Source organism: Falco punctatus (genome assembly GCF_963210335.1).
Source record: "Falco punctatus genome assembly, chromosome: 4".
Classification (NCBI taxonomy): domain Eukaryota; kingdom Metazoa; phylum Chordata; class Aves; order Falconiformes; family Falconidae; genus Falco; species Falco punctatus.
This window is the reverse complement of record NC_137583.1, coordinates 50,950,453-50,969,262: the sequence shown is the minus strand read 5'-3', so window position 1 is coordinate 50,969,262 and position 18,810 is coordinate 50,950,453. Positions and strand designations below refer to the sequence as shown.

The following is an 18,810-nucleotide window of genomic DNA, read 5'->3' as shown; positions in this document are numbered from 1 at the left end:
TCTTTCTATTTTGCAGCGGGTGCCGGAGCAACGCGAGGCAGCTCCATGCCCTTCCCGCCCGGCCTCTGAACCCCACAGCGACCCTCAGCAGGTGAGAAACGTGGGGCCGGGGAGCGGATGAGTCTGTCCCGCACCCGTCCCGCACCCACCGGCTCCCCCCGAGCAGAGGGACCCTCCTGCAAGTCTGCTGTGTCCCGGCGCAGCCCCGCGGCTGCCCAGCCTCATGGCATAGATCTGCTGCTGAGGGGTTCGCACCCGCCCGGCATGTGCCGCGCTCGGTGGTGAGCAGCACTGCCCGCTTGCGAAATGCTGCCAGGAGTTGAGCAACACCGGGCATGGGTCCAGCCCCGCTGCTTCCCACTTACACATTGGCATGGGCTCCCACGGCCCCAGAGTGGGGACCGTGTGGCCTGGAGTTGTGTCCTGGGGGACACGGCACCTATGGCTGCCCCTGATCCCCTTGGTGCAGGCAGGGATGTGGGCAGAGCTGGTCCCTGGGGGCAAACGGGGCTGTCCCATGCTTCTGCAGCCAGAGAGGCCCCCATAGTCTCTGCTCTGGTGTCGGGAAGCAGGATTGCTCTGGGCAGGAATCATGTCAGTGGGTCAGTGATGGTCGTGGGGGCTGTGGGGAGATGTGTGTCGTCCCCCTGTGCAGTGGCTCTGGGCACAAGCTGCAGAGTCTCTGCTGGGGCATCAGCCCCGAGGGCAGTGGAGACCGCCCAGCTCTGCTGTCGTGCCCTTCGGGGTCGCTGCACCGCTTCAAGCGGCTGCCAGGAGCGCGGGATTTGATCGCTCTAACAACCCTGCTGGCACCGGTGCCTCTGCCTCCCCGCGGGCAGCCCTTCCGTCTGCCCCAGCCTCCTCTGGCACTGGGGGCCAGGAGCAGGGCTGGCCCTGAGCCCAGGTAGGGGATACTCTGGGTGGGCTCTGCCCCACACTCCCTCGCTGCTCCCCAGGCCCTCAGTGCTGCCTCACACTGCCATGGTGGGTTCTGGTTGCCCCCTGCCTCACTGCCCTCCTGCCTGTACCTGGCAGGTGTGGGGCCCTGCTTGGCCACGTGTCCTCCCGACGGTCACTGCTATCGGTGTCTGTGGGTGAAGGCGCACAGCAGAGCCGGCTTGGAGGATCCCTGCACTGGTGAGGGTCACCCCAGGGTTTGGTGCCTCCCCTGCCCTGCTGTGCTCTGTGCCACTGCAGTGAGAGCAGCGAGAGTGCTGCAGGGTGGGCTTGGGGACCCTCAGCGTGGGCAGGCCCGTTACAGGGGACAATCCTGTCACCCTCACCTCCTGCGACGTCCCAGGGATGGGATGGGGGTGGCCCAGCCCAGCCCCACAGCGGTGGCCCCTGGCCCAGGGATACTGGCCCAGCTGCCGGAAAGGAGGGGGGGCCGCAGGAACTGCTGCCTGGCTGGGTCCTTGTGCTGGGCTGCGGGGTGGGGGGGGGTCTGGCTGCCATCCCCAGTGCAGCCCCCACAATCGGAGCCCTGTCATTAGAGGGGACTGGGTGGCCGCAGGGACTGGGCTGGCTGCCCAAGGATGCCACACTGGGGTTTGCCAGGGGCGCCGAGGCCGGCGGGGGGGCCCAGGCTGTTCCCCAGGCCCTTGCTTTCTGCCCCACAGCCCTTGCCCGGCGGGTCATGCTGTCCATCCCCTGAGGGAACCTCAGTGCCGGGTCTGTGCAGGCAAAGCCCCCGGCATCCGCTCCTGCCTGCGCCCACGGGGCTGTGGGATGGCCCTCTGCGCCCCCCCCCCCCCGGCTGGCTGGTCTGCGGGGCAGGACCGTGGCCCCTGCGCTGGCACTCGCTGCCGGTGGCGATCGCCGCTGGCTGCCCCCGAACGCAGCGGGAGCCGCGGCACGGAGGTGGGACTGACCGAGGAGCCGGGCCGGGGCTTGGCACCGCCGCTGTTTGGACGGAGCGGCCCGGTGCTGGCCGGGACACAGGCGCTGTAGCAGCCGCCGGCGGCGGCGGTTTTTTTTCTTCTACGCCGGTATAAAAGCTGCCGCCGGCGGCCGGCGCTCGGCAACCCCGGCGCAGCGGGGCAGAGCGGCGGCCCTGGCCTCGCCGCGGAGGGAGGGACCCAGCCCACGAGAGAGGCAGGCGGAGGGGCCGCGGGCCCCGTCGCGCCCTGGGCCTCACTCCGTCTCCCGCGGGGGCAGGTCCCCGCCACGGGGGCGCGCACCGGCCGGACAGGCGCCCGGTACCCCTGCGGGCAGCGGCGGCAACGCAGCAGAAACCGCAGCCTTTCCGGGTCGGCGGGCGATGGGGTGAGTGGGGCCGGGCCGCCCACTTGTGCCGGGGTCCGTGGGGCACAGCCGGGCTCACACACACACCGGCCTCTGGGCAGCCGCGGGTGGGTGGTCATACGGCCCCCAGCCCTACCGTGGGTGACGGCGTGGAGGGCTGCGGCCAGGCACACCCCCCACGGGCAGCCGCCGAGGACCCCGGGGTTGGTGCCAGTGCATCTCCCCGGGGTGGTACGTGGAGCTCGGCACCGTGGCGCGGGGGCAGCGGGTCCGTGGGGGCGGCAGCTGTGCCCACTCCTTCCCGCGGCTGGGATGGGGACAGCGGTGGGGACCGCGGGCAGGGGCGGCAGGAGCCTCGCACGGGGGGGCCGGTGCCACACGGGGGGTCTCGGCCTCTCTAGGTCTGGGCCGGGGCGGCGGGGGGCTGCATCCTGCGGGGTCCGCAGGACAGCCCCTGCCCGGGGCGGCTGTGCCTGCCCTGCCTGTCATTCCCCCGGGCCGGTCCCCGGGCGCGGCGGTGGCACCGCGTGGGCGTGGGCGCCGAGCCACGCAGCGCTGTGATTCATCTCCCGGATCTGGCGGTTTCGAGGTCGCGGGGCGGGGGGTGCGGGATGGGGGGAGGATATTTTTGGTGGCGGCTTCTAAAGTTGCAGTGTCTAGAAAACCTCTGCCGGGCTGGGGGCCGCACCGTCGCGGCGTTGTCCTGGCCCAGCTGCGTCCCGCGGGTCCGCCGCGGCCATGAGGGGCTGCGGGACCCCAGCCCGCCACGCCGGGTGGGCGCATGGGAGGCGGGGTCTCCCAGAGCAGCCAGGTGAGCCGGGCAGGAGGGAGTGGGGGCAGCTGACACGTGCCATGTGGACCCCACGGAGCTGGGGGGGGGGCTGGCACGGAGCTGCATGGCTGTGCGGGGGTCTGCACCGCCTGCCAGGAGCCCCCGCCCCCCACCCCACCCCACCCCCACCCCCCCACCCCGCCCCATCTTGGGCGGCCTCCGGCCCTTGGGTGCAGGTGCTGCCCGGGAAGTGAGGGGCTGCTGGGGGCTCTGGGTGGTCTCCTGCCCTCAGGTCCTCAGGGGTAGGTGGGGGAGCTGGAGTGTGCGGCCAGCCCCTCCCGGCACTGCTCCCCATTTGGGGGTGCAGGGAGCTGGGGGGCCTGTGCTCTGCCCGTGCCGGTGGGGGGTCGGTGCATGGCCACCGCGGGTGCTGGTGGTGCATGCCGGGGCTCCCGGTGGTGCGGGGAGCGTGGCAGAGCCCGGGCACTGTTAGGCACGGACACAGCCCTGTTTCGGAGTACTACCCTCGGCCGGTGCTGGCGCCGGTGCTGGGCGGCTCTGCCAGGGCCAGCTCGCGTGGGGCAGGAGCACCCCGAGGAGCAGCGGGGGGAGCATGGCCGTGCCAGACCACCCGCTCCTTCCTGCTGCCGCGGGCAGGGCTGTCCCGGGGCAGCCGTCCCGGTGGGAGCCCGGGCTCCGGGCAGCCCCTGCTGCGGCGAGGGTCTGTGCGGACCCACGGGGACGGGGGACGGGTCTGTGCTCCCCTCTGCCGCGGCGGGGCGGGTCCGGGGGAAGGCGGCCGTGACCGAGGGGCCGTGGTGGGCGCTGGCTGTGGCTCTGAGCCTGGGCAGCATCTGCCAGCTGCACTCTCGACGGTGACGGGCGACCCGGGGGGGAGCGGGTCCTGCTGGGCAGCGGGCGGCGAGCATCACCCCACGGTGGCCGTGCACCGCCCCTGCTTGGGTGTTCCAGGACCCCGCACGCCGCAGCGGGACGGGCTCCGGTGAGCACCCGTGGCAAGGCGGGGTGACCCGTGCCAGGGTCCCAGCCCCGGTCGAGGAGCCCAGAGGAGTTTCCGTGCCTGCCAGGGTGCCGGTGCAGCATCGCTGCTGGCAGAGGTGGCAGCAGGAGAACGGGGGGACGGGCCTGGGGGTGCGGAGCACCCCCCGGGCAGCCGTCGCCATCCCTGGGCTCCCCCTGTTCCACGGGGCCCAGGCCCGGGCTCGCCGTGCTGGGCACAGCCTGACCTGCGCTGGGCTCGGCCTGCTGCAATTTCGGCTGGAAATCGGGCACAGGCAGTTCCCGGGGTGGTGGCTGCCAGTGCGGGAGGGGCAGCCAGGGACGCGGTGCGTCCTCCAACACCCGGTGCCAGGCGGGCGGGGCGCGGGCAGGGCCGGCAAACGCGGCCCCGGCTCCCGGCCAGGCGCGGCACGGCGGTCGCCTCGTCCCCGGCAGCGGCCACAAGCGTGGGGCGCGCCCGTGCGTGCTGACCCCGCGGCGGGGGGCCCGACGGCAGGGGGCGGGCAGCGGGGCTCTGGCTGGCCCCCGCCGCCCCGGCCTCGCCTCCCGCCTGGCTCGGCCCGCCGCCGGTCCGGTCTCCCCTCCCGGGTGCCGGCGCGGGGGGCGGGAGCCTGCGGGCCCCCACGGCGGCGTGGGGCGTGGGGCCGGGCCCTCTAATCGCCTCAGCGGATCAGGCAGGCCGGGGCCGGTCCCAGGAATGCGGCTGCGGCAGCGGCGGGAGCCGCCGGGCCGGCTCGCGCACAGGCGCTGATCGGAGCCAGCCGGTAATTAGCGGCGCGGCGCTGGCAGCCGCGGCTCTCTGCGGGCCTGCCCGGCTCGCTGCCCCGGCCCCTTCCTCGCACAAGGGGCCATTGTGTGCGCCGCCGGCCCCACGGGGCGCGGCAGCCTCGGCGCCGCTCCGGTCCCCGCCGCCCCGTTCCCCCGGCACAGCCGGAGCCCCTGGGCCCGGAGCAGGGCGAGGTGGTGGCACTGCGGACGCGGGGGTGCCCGGAGGCACGGGGCGCTGGTGGCGCAGCCCCGGGCACCGGCGGAGCCCCGCGGCTGCCGGGCGTCCCGCCTCGCCGACCTGCGCCCCCGGCCCGGGGTGCGGTGGGGGCGGGCGGGGACCGATCCGGCGCGGTGCGGGGTCTCCCGGGCGGGCTGGCTCCAGGCGCCGCTCTGCAGGGCTGGCACGAGCCGCTGAGCCGCTGCCGGCCGGCTGCCCAGCTGTGCCTGCCCGGTGACTCAGCCACCACCACGGAAAGCAGAAGCTGCCCCCTCCGGGTGCCCATCACCCTTTCCAGCAGGGTCAGGCCACAGGCTCCGGGGCACCGCGTGTCCCCTGCACGCCGGGCCTGGCACCGTGGAATCACCCACCCTGGCACCAACCTGCCAGGTCCCTGCAGTGGCACTGCTAGAGCCCGGGGGTAAGGGGCTAGTGGCACCTCAGGGGGCCAGGAGCCCCCCTTTTTGGGTGATGGGCTGGCAGCCGGCTGCCCCATGCCAAAAGCCGGTGAGAGTGCAGCTTGGTGCCGCTTCCCAGCCTGGTGTTCCTGGAGAACAATCCCAAGTGTGTTCCCGGGGCCCTAATCCCTGCGAGCTGCCAACGGGATTAAACCCAAAAAGCGGTTTAGGGCTGGGAGCGGCGAGTGCCTTCCCACGCTGGAGCCCTGGCACCTGCCAGCTGCAGTGGCCTGCCACCACATCCCTGCGATGGGTGGGATGGGGCACTGTCCTGCGGGAGCTCTGCCCAGGCATGACACTGGTGGGGGTCCCACAGTCTGACTGGGCTGGCACGAAGGCGCTGGCTGTGCCCGGCTGGTTGCTCAATGCTGCTGACCTCCCTGTGGGTTCCGGCCCCCCCACCACAATGCCCTGGAGCCCCCTGCTCCCGGCAGCTGCTCTCACCGCTGGTCCTAGTCCTCAGGGCTGAGGGGGGATGCAGCCGTGTGAGACCCCAGGAGCACAGGGTGCTGGGTGCCCTGTGCTGGAAAGGGACCCCTTGCACCCCCCTCGAGTCATCCAGCAAGGGCAGGCTGGGGGTACCAGCTCCATTTGGGAAGGGAGAACAGAGGTGCTGGCTCCTTCCCCAGTTCTAGCCTTAGTGGGTTGGGCAGGTGCACTGGTGAGACTGGATCAGCTCTCTGCTACCTGTGCCACAGCGGGGGCTGGCTGCAGTCCCTCTCAGGCACGGCACTGCGGGGTGCACAGATCGGGGGGTCCCCATCTCAAGTAGCAGGGGGAGTTCTGGCTGCTGGCTGTGGCTTGGCGTGCGCCCCAGGAGAGCGGTGTGGCAGGTCGGCTAATCTGCACTCGCTGGAATGTGGATGTGCTGGCTCAGGCCCCGCATGGGTAGCAGGGATTAGGGAGCAGCCGGAGCTGGGTGGCACCAAACCTAGGAGATGGTGTGATCTAGTGCGGTGGCTAGGCTCGAGGAGCCACGGCCTCGGCAAATGCCAAGCCTGGCTGTGGCCACCATGCTTGCACCCCAGGGTGCCTGTGAGGCACGGTGTGGCGGGAGGGGTGCCAGTGATGGTGACGAGGATGGTGATGGTGAGCCACCCATGTGAGACGCAGTCATCCGTCACCACCCTCCTCAGTCCCCGCCGTCACGTGGGGCCACCTCCCGCGGCAATAAACCCAGCACGCTGGTGCCGGAGGGGTCAGCCTGGTGCACCGGGAGCTGCCGAGGGGCAAGTGCAGGGCGAAGATGGCCGGTGGGCAGGTGTGGGGGGACGGGATGGGGGTACTGGGGGGCTTTCAGGGCTGGGGGGTGTGTCCGTTCCTGCCGCTGCCCCCCGGGGCCTGGCTCCCTGCCTGCCCTGCGGGTCTGGGTGTGTGCCCAGGGTCCTGCCGGGGGGGCTGGACCATCCCGCTGCCCCGGCTCTGCTTCCCTCCTGGCATTTGTCTTGGCCACTGCTCTCCTGCTCCCACCGGCAGCCAAGACAAACCAGCCTGGGGCCAGGCCTGCCTGCGCCTCCCCCCGGCCCCTGGGCAGACCCCGACCCCCTGCCTGTGGCTTTGCAGCGGGGGCAGCAGTGGCACCCGGTGCCTGGGAGAAGGGGGGCATCTCCGCTGCCGGTGGGGAGCACCAGCTGTGCCCCTGAGCACCCTTCTCTGCCTGCAGGTTATGCTGCCCCGACAGCGTCCCCTGAGCCCCCGTGAGAAGGAGAAGGGCTAAGCCGGCTGTCCTGGGCTGCCACGCCGGCACCATGACCCACTCCCAGGTGTCCTCCGAGATCCACCACATCGTCTCCTCTGCCTTCCAGAGTGTAAGTGCCATGGTGGGCACAGCCCCACGGCTGCTGGGAGGGGAACGGTGGGGCTGCGTGCGTGCCGCTGCCTGGCTGGGCAAGGGGTGCTGCGGCACGTCCCTCCTGCCATGCTGCACTGCAGGGTGGTGCCCCGTGGCCGAGGGGTGCTGGCAGGGCTGCATGGCGCTCACCCCGTTGGCACTTGCTGCGTTGCATGGCCATGGGGCAGGGCCGTGCCCCACAGCTGCCACCCTGGGGCAGGCTGAGCTGACTGTGCCAGGGCGGTGGGTGGCCTTGAGGCAGGTGCTGTTGGGGCGCGTTGGGCTGGGGCCGCAGGCTCTGCCGGTGCCGCTTGCCTGCCCCAGCTGTGTGCGGTGCCAGTGCTGCCAGCGCTGCACTCGTGTGGGTTCATGGGGTTGCCCAGGAGCAGAGTTAATGATTAACCCTTTGCATCGTGCTGCACGGCTGCCTGGTGCCGTTGGGCAAGTCCCCATTGCCACGTGACCGGGGATGGGACCTTGTGTCCCCTTCCTCGCGGCTCCGCTACCTATGGATTTCCTCCTGTGCTCCCGGGTAAGCTGTGGCCTCGCCCCAGCTGGCAGGTCCCTCGCCCCACTGGCACCCATCCTGGGGCTGAAGCTGGGCCCAGCATGGCCGTGGGTGTCCCGTGGGTGAGGGAGCGTGCCGGGGCACGCAGGGACATGGGGCATCGCTCCGGCATGGGGAGCTGGCTTGGGTGCTGTTCAGCCCCACTGACAGCCGTGTGCCCCCCTGGGCCACAGCGCACATGGGGATGTGGGCACTCGGTCACGCCAGGCCGGGGACAAGGCGTGTTCAGCAAGGGGGTCCTGGGTGTCACTGTGGGCACAGTTGGAGTGCAAGTGCTGGGGTCTGGAGGAGCCAGGCCCCTGGGGTGGCAGGGACAGGTGACATGGTCATGGTGTGGGCAGTGGATGGGGAGTCCAAGGTTGTTTTGGAGCAGGCGGGACCCTGGAGTTGCGGTGTGGGGGTGCACTCCCAGGTTGGGGGCTGTCTCGCTGGGAGCCGCAGGAGCTGCTGGGGCACTGCAGGCACTGAGCTGTAGGGGGGGGGTCTCAGTGGGCGGGGGCTGTCAGAGGGGTCTCTGGGGGCGGCAGGAGGGATGTGGCAGGAGTGGGGGGATGTGGGCAGAGGATGCGGCCTGACTGCCGCTGTCACAAGGCAGTCATGATGCCATGGGGTGGTGGGTGTAATGGGATGGTACGGGGCTGTCTGTTCCCTGTCACCCCGTGGCGGTATCAGGGCCTGGGGGCTTTGGAGTCACCGCACAGTGAGGATGGGGGCCAGGAGACCATGGCTCCGCTTGAGGACACGATACTGGGGCTGGGATGTGCCAGGTTGGGGGGGCTGCGGCACCGCCATGGGGCACAGACTCCAGGTGTGGGGCTGTCCCCGGGGAGGGTGGCAGCCCCCACTGCCGTCCGCAGGTGTCCCAGCGGGCAGAGCCTGACACCCACCGCCTTGGTAGGGGACAGTGCCTAGGGTGCTCCTGTCCCCATCCCCGCCCCCTGCCATGTCCGGCTGTCACTGTCCTCCCCGGCTCCCTCCTCCTGGTGCCCCCAGCCCCATGTCGTCCTGCCGGGGGGGTCAAGGACCTGCCTCTTCCCGGGGGTCGCTGCGGGTGGCCAGGGCAGGGACCGACCCCCGGGCTGAGCACTGCCGGTGGCTCGGGGCGGGGGGTGGGGAAAGCACCTGCCTTACCGGGGAGGACTTGACCGGGAACGGGGGCGTGGGGGGGAAGCCATGCATTACCGGGTGGGTGGCGACCCGGCCCGGCCCGGCCCGACCCGTGCTGCACCGGGGGGGTGGTGCGACCGTTGGGGGGCGTCGTGCGGCCGCGAGCAGAGTCGGTGCGTTCAGGGGGCCCGTGCAAGGCTGGGGGGGTCGGTGCAGTGCCGGGGGAGTCAGAGCTCGGCCGGGGGTCGGTGCATTGTGCCGGGGGGGGGCGGGGGAGGGCGGGGTCGGTGCGTTCCCCGGGGGAGGGGGTCGATGCGTTGCCGGGGTGGTCAGTAGGTTCCCGAGGGGGGTCGGTGCATTACCGGGGGTAGGTGCTTTCCCGGGGGCGTCGGTGCATTGCCGGGGGTCGGTGCATTGCCAGGGGGGAAGCCGGAGCTTGGCAGGGGGGCGCAGCCCGATGCTGCGGGCGCAGCCGGTGCCCTCTGCGGGCCGCTGTCACCTTGAGGCGGGCACGGGGCGGCTCCGTCAATATTTGGCGAGGCCGGGGAAGGAACCGCCGCCCCCCCCCGCCGCCCCCATCCCCGGCCGTGCCGTGCCGCCCCGATAAAGCGCTGCGGGAGCTGCGGCGGGAGCGCGGCTCCGCCATGACTCAGGTAGGACCAGCCGGGTGGGGACGGCCCCCCCAGCACCCCCCCTGTATCCATTCCTGCATCCCCCCTCTGCACCACCGCACCCCCTGCCCTGCACCCCTCGTCCCGTCCCCCCCTGCACCCCTGCACTGCACCCCCCACCCTCCTGCACCACCCCGGCCCCCCTCGGTCCTGCACCCCTGCACCACCTGCACCCACATCCCCCTCGACCCCTGCCCCGGCTCAGGAGCCCACCCCTTGCACCCCAGCACCCACAGCTGGGTAGCACCAGCAGCATGGGGATGGGGGCACAGCAGCGGGGGCACAGCACCAGGGGCACTGCAGGTGCTAGGGCTGGGGTCCACAGGGGGGCATGGCACTGGGGGTTCTGGGGGTACATAGGGGGGCACGGCACCATGGCATGGCACTGGGGGAACCGAGGGTACACAGGGAGCACAGCACTGGGGGTGCCGGGGGTATACACGGGGGCATGGCACCAGGACGCGGCACTGGGGGTGCCGGGGGTATACACGGGGGCACGGCACCAGGACGCGGCACTGGGGGTGCTGTGTCCAGGCTGACCGGGGAGTATGGCACTGGGGTGCCAGGCTGGGGCTGCAGCAGCAGGGTGCTGGGCACATGCAGGGGATTGCAGCGCTGAGGCTGGGGTGTGTGGGGGGTGGCCGGCACCCAGCTCAGGGGTGCAGCGGGGGTACATGGCCCGTGGAGCACTGGCAGGCACGTCCCTTGGGTGCAGTCTGTGGGGAGTCAGGAGAGCCGGTGTCCGGGGTGCCCATTGTGCGGGGCTGTGTGACCACAGCACACTGGGAACTGGCAGCATGGTGGGCAACAGTGCCAGTGGTGATGGGTGCCAGCTCAGCCCCGCTGCTGCCCCCACAGCCTGAGCAGGAGACGCCAGGCGCCGGCTCACCTGTATTCGGGGAGGAGGAGGAGGAGAAGGACCTGAACAAGGCGCTGGGGGTCGAGCGCTTCGAGGAGATCCTGTGTGACGCACACCCACGCAACGCGGAGGAGGCCGGGCGCAGCTACGGCGAGGAAGACTTCGAATGTGAGTGTGGCCCGGGGGGCAGCAGGCAGGCAGCAGGCAGGGCACCAACCCACCCTGTCCCCCGCAGACCACCGCCAGTCATCCCACCACATCCATCACCCACTCTCCACGCACCTGCCCCCTGACACCCGCCGCAAGAAGGGGGTGCCAAAAAGGGGCAAGAAGAAGCACCGCCGTGCCTCTGTCCCTGGCGAGACCCCCACCATCGAGGAGGCTGAAGAGGATGAGGATGAGGCATGTGACACGGAGACAGAGCGGTCGGTGGAGGAACTCCTGCAGCCCGGCCCACCCGATGCAGTGCAGGTGAGCCAGGGCTGGGTATGGGGCGCAGTGCTGTGCTCCCCCTGCTCCAGGGGCTCTTGGGGTGGGCTGGGCTGGGCATGGCCAGGGTGCCAAGGCTGGAGAGGAGCTGGAGTCGGTGGTGCCTGTGGCTGGGGCACACGGCTCCACAGCAGCCAGTTCCTCCCATGCCGCCTCTCAGTTCTTCTTGCAGGAGGATGAGGTGACTGACCGCCGGGTGGAGGAGCCGGCGATGCCCCCTGTACTGCCTGGCTCCCCCTTGGAGCCCCGTGGGTCCATGTCCCCCAAGGAAGCCCGGGTAGGCAGGTGAGTGGGGGCCAGGGGCAAGTAGTGCAGGGGCTTACCTGGAGCTTGGATGGGGATGGGGCTCTCGGGGGCAAGCAGCCCCCTCCAGCTGCCCCACAGCAGGGCTGGGGGCAGAGCAGGGGCTGAGCTCTGAGGTGGGTGCCTGCCTTGCAGCCCCGATGTGGAAGAGGGAGGTTTGGTGGAGGGAGCAGCTGCCACCGAGGCTGGCTCCCCTGGTCGCTCCATTTCCAAGTCGCAGCCGGGGCACCGCAGCTACAACCTGCATGAGCGGCGGCGGATTGGCAGCATGACAGGCGTGGAGCAGGACCGGTACCAGAAGATGCCGACAGACGAGTCAGAGGCCCAGACACTGGCCTCAGCTGACCTGGACTACATGAAGAGTGAGTGGAGGGCACCTTGCACCCTGGGGGCCATGCTGACAGCAGCCGTTGGCGCAGCAGGAGCTGAGCTGTGCACCGGGGCAAGCTGGGCTGGGGCTGGTGGGTCTGGCAGTGCCGGGTTGCCCCACAGCTGCAGCGGAGCCAGGTTGGGCACAGGCTCTGGCCGCACTCCAGGGGCTGGGTATGGTCACAGGGGACCACTTCCCAGGATGCCAGGGATGCGCCAGGTCTGCATCCATGTGGAGTGTGGCCAGGAGCCGTAGCCGGGGTGGCTGGAGCCAGAGGCAGTGGTGGTGCCTCCCCTGGGTGCTCACCAACCCCTGGTGATTCGCAGCTCTGGGGACTCTGAGTGACGCTGCTGCCTCAGAGCTCCCTGGGGAGCGCTGCCTGCAACAGAGCCCGCGCACTGACAGGCACACACAGCCCTTGGCACGGGGGGCTTGGGTGACCCCTCTGCAAGGAGCCACCACAGCTCCTGCCCCTCACCACTGGCACTGGAGAAGCAGCGACCAGGTGCTGCAGCACTCACCAGCTCACAGACCCTGTCCCTGGCTCCCTGTCTCATGCTGTCCTGATGCTGGGTGCTGCCCTGCTGCACTTGGGGACCCTGGGGCTGTGGTGGTCCCTGCCTGGCCCCAGCTCGGGTCCCTCTGCGCCAAGCTGCCCTGGCTGGCCCGCCAGCCCACACCTCCCCGGGCCCCCATGCTGGGACTTGGTGGTCTTCCTGTGCCAGGGCTCAGGGCGCAGGGCTGTGAGCTCCACAGGTTGCCCACCCGCTGCCATTGCTGTCCTCACTGTCTCTGGCAGGTCACCGCTTTGAGGACGTGCCGGGGGTGCGCCGGCACCTCGTCCGGAAGAGTGCCAAGGCACAGGTGGTCCATGTCAGCAAGGACCATAAGGAGCCCAGCATGCGGCACCGCAAGCAGGACCGGCAGCCCCACGAGGTGCGGGGTCCCGGTGCCCAGGGGGACGAGTAGGGCTGGGGGTCCTGGAGTGCGGTGCCAGATGGGGGGAGCAGCTGGGCAGGCACTGTGGAGGGGGACTGCCAGTGTGAGGCCCCCTCACCCCGCAGGGGTCCCTGCCATCCTGGCACTGACCCAGCTGTGCTGGCAGGTGTTCGTGGAGCTGAACGAGCTGGTGGTGGACAAGAACCAGGAGCTGCAGTGGAAGGAGACGGCGCGCTGGATCAAGTTTGAGGAGGATGTGGAGGAGGAGACAGACCGCTGGGGCAAGCCACACGTGGCCTCCCTGTCCTTCCGCAGCCTTCTGGAGCTGCGCAAGACGCTGTCCCACGGTAAGGAGGCAGGGATGGCCCCACTGGGCCTGGGCAGTGGGAGGGTCCCGGCCCCGCTCGCTTCAGCCCCCGGCTTCTCTCGCCCAGGGGCTGTGCTCCTCGACCTGGACCAGAAGACACTGCCAGGGGTAGCTCACCAGGTGGTGGAGCAGATGGTCATCACCGACCAGATCCGGGCCGAGGACCGCGCTAATGTGCTGCGGGCACTGCTGCTCAAGCACAGGTGAGTGTGGGGGGCAGCAGCCCACAGCCCCCGCTTTGCTCGGCTCCACTCCCTGCAGCGGAGGGGACAGCGCTGTCTCTGGGATCACTGGTGTGCAGTGTGCTGGCAGGGGTGGCTCTGCCAGGCTGGTGGCCGTTCTCCTATTGGGCCATCACAGATAGCCCTGGCTTTGTCCTGCAGCCACCCAAGCGATGAGAAGGACTTCTCTTTCCCCCGAAACATCTCGGCTGGCAGCCTGGGCTCCCTGCTTGTGCACCACCACAGCACCAACCACGTGGCTGAGGGCAGCGAGCCGGCTGTCACCGAGCCCCTCATTGCTGGCCACGCTGTGGAGCATGACACACGGGTCGATGTGGAGCGGGAGGTGAGCCTGGCTCCCGTGGCCATGCCCCACCATCCCCAGCCCTTTGCCCATGCCTTCCTCCCAGCCTGCCATGGCTCCTTGCCCTTGGGAGGGGCCCTGACCCCAGCCCTGCTCCTCGCTCTGTCCCTGCAGAGGGAGGTACTCACCCCCACGCCCCCAGCTGGCATCACTCGCTCCAAGTCCAAGCACGAGCTGAAGCTGCTGGAGAAGATCCCGGACAATGCCGAGGCCACAGTGGTGCTTGTGGGTACGGAGGAGTGGCAGGGGGGTGGGATTGGGCACTACAAGCTGGGCTCCCATGGTGACGCCCCTGTGCCCACCCAGGGTGCGTGGAGTTCCTGGACCAGCCCACCATGGCCTTCGTGCGGCTGCAGGAGGCGGTGGAGCTGGACTCGGTGCTGGAGGTCCCTGTCCCTGTGCGGTTCCTCTTTGTGCTGCTGGGGCCCAGCAGCACCCACATGGACTACCACGAGATCGGGCGCTCCATCTCCACCCTCATGTCTGACAAGGTGAGTGCTGTATCCCTGCCGGGGCTTGGGAGCCCACGGTGCCCCTGGGCTGGGTGTTCTGACCCCGCTGCTGCCCCGCCAGCAATTCCATGAAGCTGCGTACCTGGCTGATGACCGCCACGACCTCCTCAACGCCATCAATGAGTTCCTGGACTGCAGCGTGGTGCTGCCGCCCTCCGAGGTGCAGGGTGAGGAGCTGCTGCGCAGCGTCGCCCACTTCCAGCGTGAGATGCTGAAGAAGAGGGAGGAGCACGAGCGAAGACTGCTGCTGGAGCCCAAGTCCCCCGAGGAGAAAGGTGCCAGCACAGCAGGGCTCGGGCAGGGTCTGGGTGGGGGCACCTGGCTGGCAGGGTCTCACTGTCCGTCCATCTGTCTGTCCATGGGGCACAGCGCTGCTGAAGTTGAAGGTGGTGGAGGGTGAGGGTGAAGAGGAGGATGACCCCCTGCGGCGCACGGGCCGGCCCTTTGGGGGGCTGATCCGGGACATGCGGCGGCGGTACCCCAAGTACCTGAGCGACTTCAGGGATGCGCTGAACCCCCAGTGCATTGCAGCCGTCATCTTCATCTACTTTGCCGCGCTGTCACCGGCCATCACCTTTGGAGGGCTGCTGGGTGAGTGCTGGGGGCACGGCACTGTGCTGGGGCACTCAGCTGCTGCGTGTTGCCCGGTGGGTAGGAGCTGCAGGGCCAGCGGCTGCGACACTGGGGACGACGGGCCCTGTCCCACGGGGTGTGCCTGAGCCTGTCCTGCCTGCAGGGGAGAAGACGCAGGACCTGATTGGGGTGTCTGAGCTGATCATCTCCACATCACTGCAGGGTGTGCTCTTCTGCCTGCTGGGCGCCCAGCCCCTGCTTGTCATCGGCTTCTCAGGGCCCCTGCTCGTCTTTGAGGAGGCTTTCTTCACAGTGAGAGTGGGGCGAGCCCCTGTGGAGGGTAGCGGGGCGGGGGGACATTCCCAGGTGCTGTGGGACAGACATCCCCCCTTAGCCCCGCTGCTCCTGCTGGAGCCCTCCCCATGCCGCTGCCCAGGGCTTTGCCCCAGCCCTGTGGCCATCCCTCCTGCTGACACTTGTCTGTTTGTCTGCATCTGTCCATCTGTCCGCACGGCACCGGCAGTTCTGCACATCCAATGAGCTGGAGTACCTGGTGGGGCGTGTCTGGATCGGCTTCTGGCTCATCCTCATTGTGCTGGTCATGGTGGCCTTCGAGGGCAGCTTCCTGGTGCGCTTCGTCTCCCGCTTTACCCAGGAGATCTTCGCCTTCCTCATCTCTCTCATCTTCATCTATGAGACCTTCTCCAAGCTGGCCAAGGTGAGGTGGCAGGGCTGGGGTTGGGGTGTCTGTGGGGCAGGGGCAGGCAGGCCTGGCCTGAGCACTGTGCTGCCGCAGATCTTCCAGGAGCACCCCCTGCACGGCTGCCTGCGGGTGAACGGCACGGTCACGGAGGCAGAGGCGTGGAGGAACACCAGCGCAGCCCCGGCCAATGGCACGGTCGACCGTGCTGCAGCCAAGGTGACGGGGCAGCCCAACACGGCGCTGCTCTCGCTGGTGCTGATGGCCGGCACCTTCTTCATCGCCTTCTTCCTGCGCAAGTTCAAGAACAGCCGGTTCTTCCCCGGACGGGTGCGTGGGGCAGGCGGGACGGCAGCGCAGGCACTGCGTGGGGCCCTGGGGTGAGCCCAGCTTTGGGGGCAGGGCTGAGCCGGGGTGGAGGGTCGGGCAGTGGGGCTGGGGCTGGGCTGACGCTGCTCTTCCCCCAGATTCGGCGGCTCATCGGGGACTTCGGGGTGCCCATTGCCATCCTGGTGATGGTGCTGGTGGACTACAGCATCCAGGACACCTACACGCAGGTCAGCACCCAACCACCCTCCCTGGGCAGGGCACCCCAACCCTGCACCCTCCGGGGGGGTCCCAGCACCACAGAGCCCCAGTCCCACTAGCTGCCGCCATCCTGCTCCCGGCGTCTGCGGTGCTCTGCTACCTCCCGCTCCTGGCATCGCACCTTTCCTCTCCCTGCTTTGCTGGGAGCCCTTTGAGTGCCAGTGCCTCCCCAGCTCACCGCACACCCCTCGGCACCCCTCACTTGGGGGGACCTGCCTGCCAGGGGGCAGAGCTGGTGCCCCTGCCCGAGCGTTTCTCGCCCCCTCCTCACAGAAGCTGAGCGTGCCTAGTGGGTTCTCGGTGACAGCCCCGGACAAGCGGGGCTGGGTGATCAACCCCCTGGGTGAGAAGAGCGACTTCCCGGTCTGGATGATGGTAGCCAGTGGCCTCCCCGCCGTCCTCGTCTTCATCCTCATCTTCATGGAGACACAGATCACCACGTGAGCGCAGCGGGGCTGGGCTGGGGGTCCAGCAGGGCAGTGCGGGGCACAAATGGGGCAGGGTGTGCCGTGCTGTGCTGAGCTGAGCCAAGCTGTGCCATGCTGTGTCAAGCTGTGCTGAGCTGTGCCATGTTATGCTGAGCTGTGCCAAGCCATACTGTGCCAGGCTGAGCCGTGCCAAGCTGTGCTGTGCCATGCTGAACAGTGCCATGCTGAGCCATGCCAAGCTTTGCAGTGCCAAGCCGTGCCAAGCCCTGTCAAGCCATGCCGACGGTCTGCCCTTGTGCCCAGGCTGATCATCAGCAAGAAGGAGCGGATGCTGCAGAAGGGCTCTGGGTTCCACCTTGACCTCCTGCTTATTGTGGCCATGGGTGGCTTCTTCGCACTCTTCGGGCTGCCATGGCTCGCCGCGGCCACGGTGCGCTCCGTCACGCACGCCAATGCCCTCACCGTCATGAGTAAGGCTGTGGCACCTGGGGACAAGCCCAAGATCCAGGAAGTGAAGGAGCAGCGGGTCACCGGGCTGCTGGTGGCTGTGCTCGTTGGTAGGTCCAGCCCTGCCCACTGTGGGTCCCCCACCAGCCCTGCTCCATCCTGCATGGCCGTGGCAGGGCCAGGCAGCCATGGGGAGCTGCAGCAGTGCAGGGAGCAGCATGGAGGTGGGGGGACTGGGTCCACACAAACTGGGGTGCCCTGAGCCCTGGCTGACTTGGCATGGCCACTGGGCACCAGTGATGCAGGAGCCTCCCCAAGCATGGGGTGTGACAGGGCAGGGAGGAGTGGGGCTGGGGAGGGGGCTTTGTGAGCCCTGGCCCCAGTTGGAGCTCCGGGTACCCCCTGCCTGGGCACTGCAGCTGACCCTGCTCTGGCCCAGGCCTGTCCATCGTCATCGGGGACCTGCTACGACAGATCCCACTGGCTGTGCTCTTCGGGATCTTCCTTTACATGGGTGTCACCTCCCTCAATGGCATCCAGTTCTACGAGCGCCTGCAGCTGCTGCTGATGCCCCCCAAGCACCACCCTGATGTCACCTATGTCAAAAAGGTTGGGGGGGGGGATATCTTAGGGGGTGGGACCCTCATCTGGGGCACTCTCAGGTTGGGGGTGTCTGCAGGACAGACTCTGGCAAAGCCTTGTTCAGGGGGTTGGGATCGGGGGGACACAGGGCAGTTCCTGTGGGGCAGCCAGACCCTGGCAGGGGTGTGGGGGAGCTGTGTCTGGGGAGGGGGTGAATGGGGACTGCTGGGGGCCAGTTGTGCTTGGGGTGGGAGGGGGAGTTGGGAGTCTGGCACACGTGTGGCCCCAGCACTGACACCCGTCCCCGTGCAGGTGCGCACACTGCGCATGCACCTCTTCACAGGGCTGCAGCTGGCATGTCTGGCTGTGCTCTGGGCCGTCATGTCCACGGTGGCCTCCCTGGCCTTCCCCTTCATCCTCATCCTAACGGTGCCACTCCGCATGTGCCTGCTCAGCCGTATCTTCACTGACCGGGAGATGAAGTGTGTAAGTACCTGCTCCGTGGCCAGCTGCGTCCCTCATCCCCGGGGGTGCTTGGTCTGTGATGGCTGGATCCAGCCAGGTGGGGGGTGACGGGGGCAGGCCCTCTGCCTGCTCAGCTGCCATCTCCCCACAGCTGGATGCAGACGAGGCCGAGCCCATCTTCGACGAGCGGGAAGGTGTGGACGAGTACAATGAAATGCCGATGCCGGTGTGACCGCACGCCAGCCAGCGAGTCACCCGGGGCCGGGCACGGCCAGGCCCCCGTGTTGCTGTCCTGTACAGGGCTGGGGGCAACGGCTGCGCAGCTGTGCCCGGCCAGGGACGGGCACCCCACGCTCCCCACGCCTTCAGGTGGGACCCCTGCCAAAGAGATGCCGGCCCGCAGCCTTGCCCCACCAGGGACCCCCCGCACCCCTCCTGAGCAGTGCAGGGCTGGGCTGTGCCTTCAGTCCCCCTTGGGCACATCCTGACCACGCCACGGGGCAGAGCCCCCCCGGTCACCCCCCAGCAGAGCTGCAGGTCCTGGCCCTGCCTCAGCCCCTCTGCAGCCCCAGCCTGGCCCTGGGCTCCCACCAGACAATCAGGTGTTGCCTAAATCTCACCATGTTTTATTTAACAGAGTAATTTAAAAGGCAATAAACAGCTTTGTAGTGAGCATGCCGGGCTGAAGGGGGGCCCAGGTGGGGAGAGGAGGGGGGCAAGCCCCATGCCCCCCTGCCCGCGCCGTGGCCGTGCAGGGGCAGGGCTGCAGGCAGCAGCACCCCCTGCACCACACGCTGCCAGGGCCCGGTACGGGCACTGCTGCCAAGGGGGGAGGGGGCATGGGGGTCACCTTGCAGGGGCCCAGCCCAGCTGCTGCCTCCTACTAATAAACAGAATGGACTTTGCACATTTTTCACCAGTTTTATTGTAAAGTTAACCCCTGCTTC

The 18,810-nt window shown here is 69.3% G+C and overlaps 1 protein-coding gene across 4 annotated transcripts; it reads left to right on the top strand.

The window, feature by feature from the left end:
• The first annotated feature begins 16 nt into the window (after positions 1 to 16).
• Positions 17 to 18,770, top strand: SLC4A2 (solute carrier family 4 member 2). 4 transcript variants are annotated; one of them, XM_080382738.1, is made up of 23 exons: positions 17 to 91; positions 7,143 to 7,287; positions 10,515 to 10,683; positions 10,751 to 10,986; positions 11,165 to 11,289; positions 11,443 to 11,669; positions 12,477 to 12,613; positions 12,783 to 12,963; positions 13,051 to 13,186; positions 13,367 to 13,550; positions 13,683 to 13,797; positions 13,875 to 14,059; positions 14,142 to 14,355; positions 14,450 to 14,671; positions 14,817 to 14,965; positions 15,177 to 15,371; positions 15,450 to 15,683; positions 15,821 to 15,910; positions 16,215 to 16,381; positions 16,673 to 16,926; positions 17,256 to 17,425; positions 17,711 to 17,884; positions 18,015 to 18,770. In XM_080382738.1, the coding sequence occupies exons 2-23, from the start codon at positions 7,228 to 7,230 to the stop codon at positions 18,093 to 18,095; spliced, it is 3,705 nt and encodes a 1,234-aa protein (XP_080238864.1). In that variant the 5' UTR covers positions 17 to 91; positions 7,143 to 7,227; the 3' UTR covers positions 18,096 to 18,770. The 4 variants fall into 4 exon arrangements, with proteins under 4 accessions (XP_080238864.1, XP_080238865.1, XP_080238866.1 ...); XM_080382739.1 differs by lacking the exon at positions 17 to 91 and adding an exon at positions 1,838 to 2,265; XM_080382740.1 differs by lacking the exons at positions 17 to 91; positions 7,143 to 7,287 and adding an exon at positions 7,308 to 7,842 and having other exon boundaries at positions 11,177 to 11,289.
• The last annotated feature ends 40 nt before the right edge of the window (positions 18,771 to 18,810 follow it).

Coding starts and splice junctions, on each gene's coding strand:
- SLC4A2 (XM_080382737.1), top strand. CDS start 7,780: ATGGGACCTTGTGTCCCCTTCCTCGCGGCTCCGCTACCTATGGATTTC. Junction 12,964..13,050: donor GCGCAAGACGCTGTCCCACG/GTAAGGAGGCAG, acceptor TCTCTCGCCCAG/GGGCTGTGCTCCTCGACCTG. Junction 13,551..13,682: donor GGGTCGATGTGGAGCGGGAG/GTGAGCCTGGCT, acceptor CTGTCCCTGCAG/AGGGAGGTACTCACCCCCAC.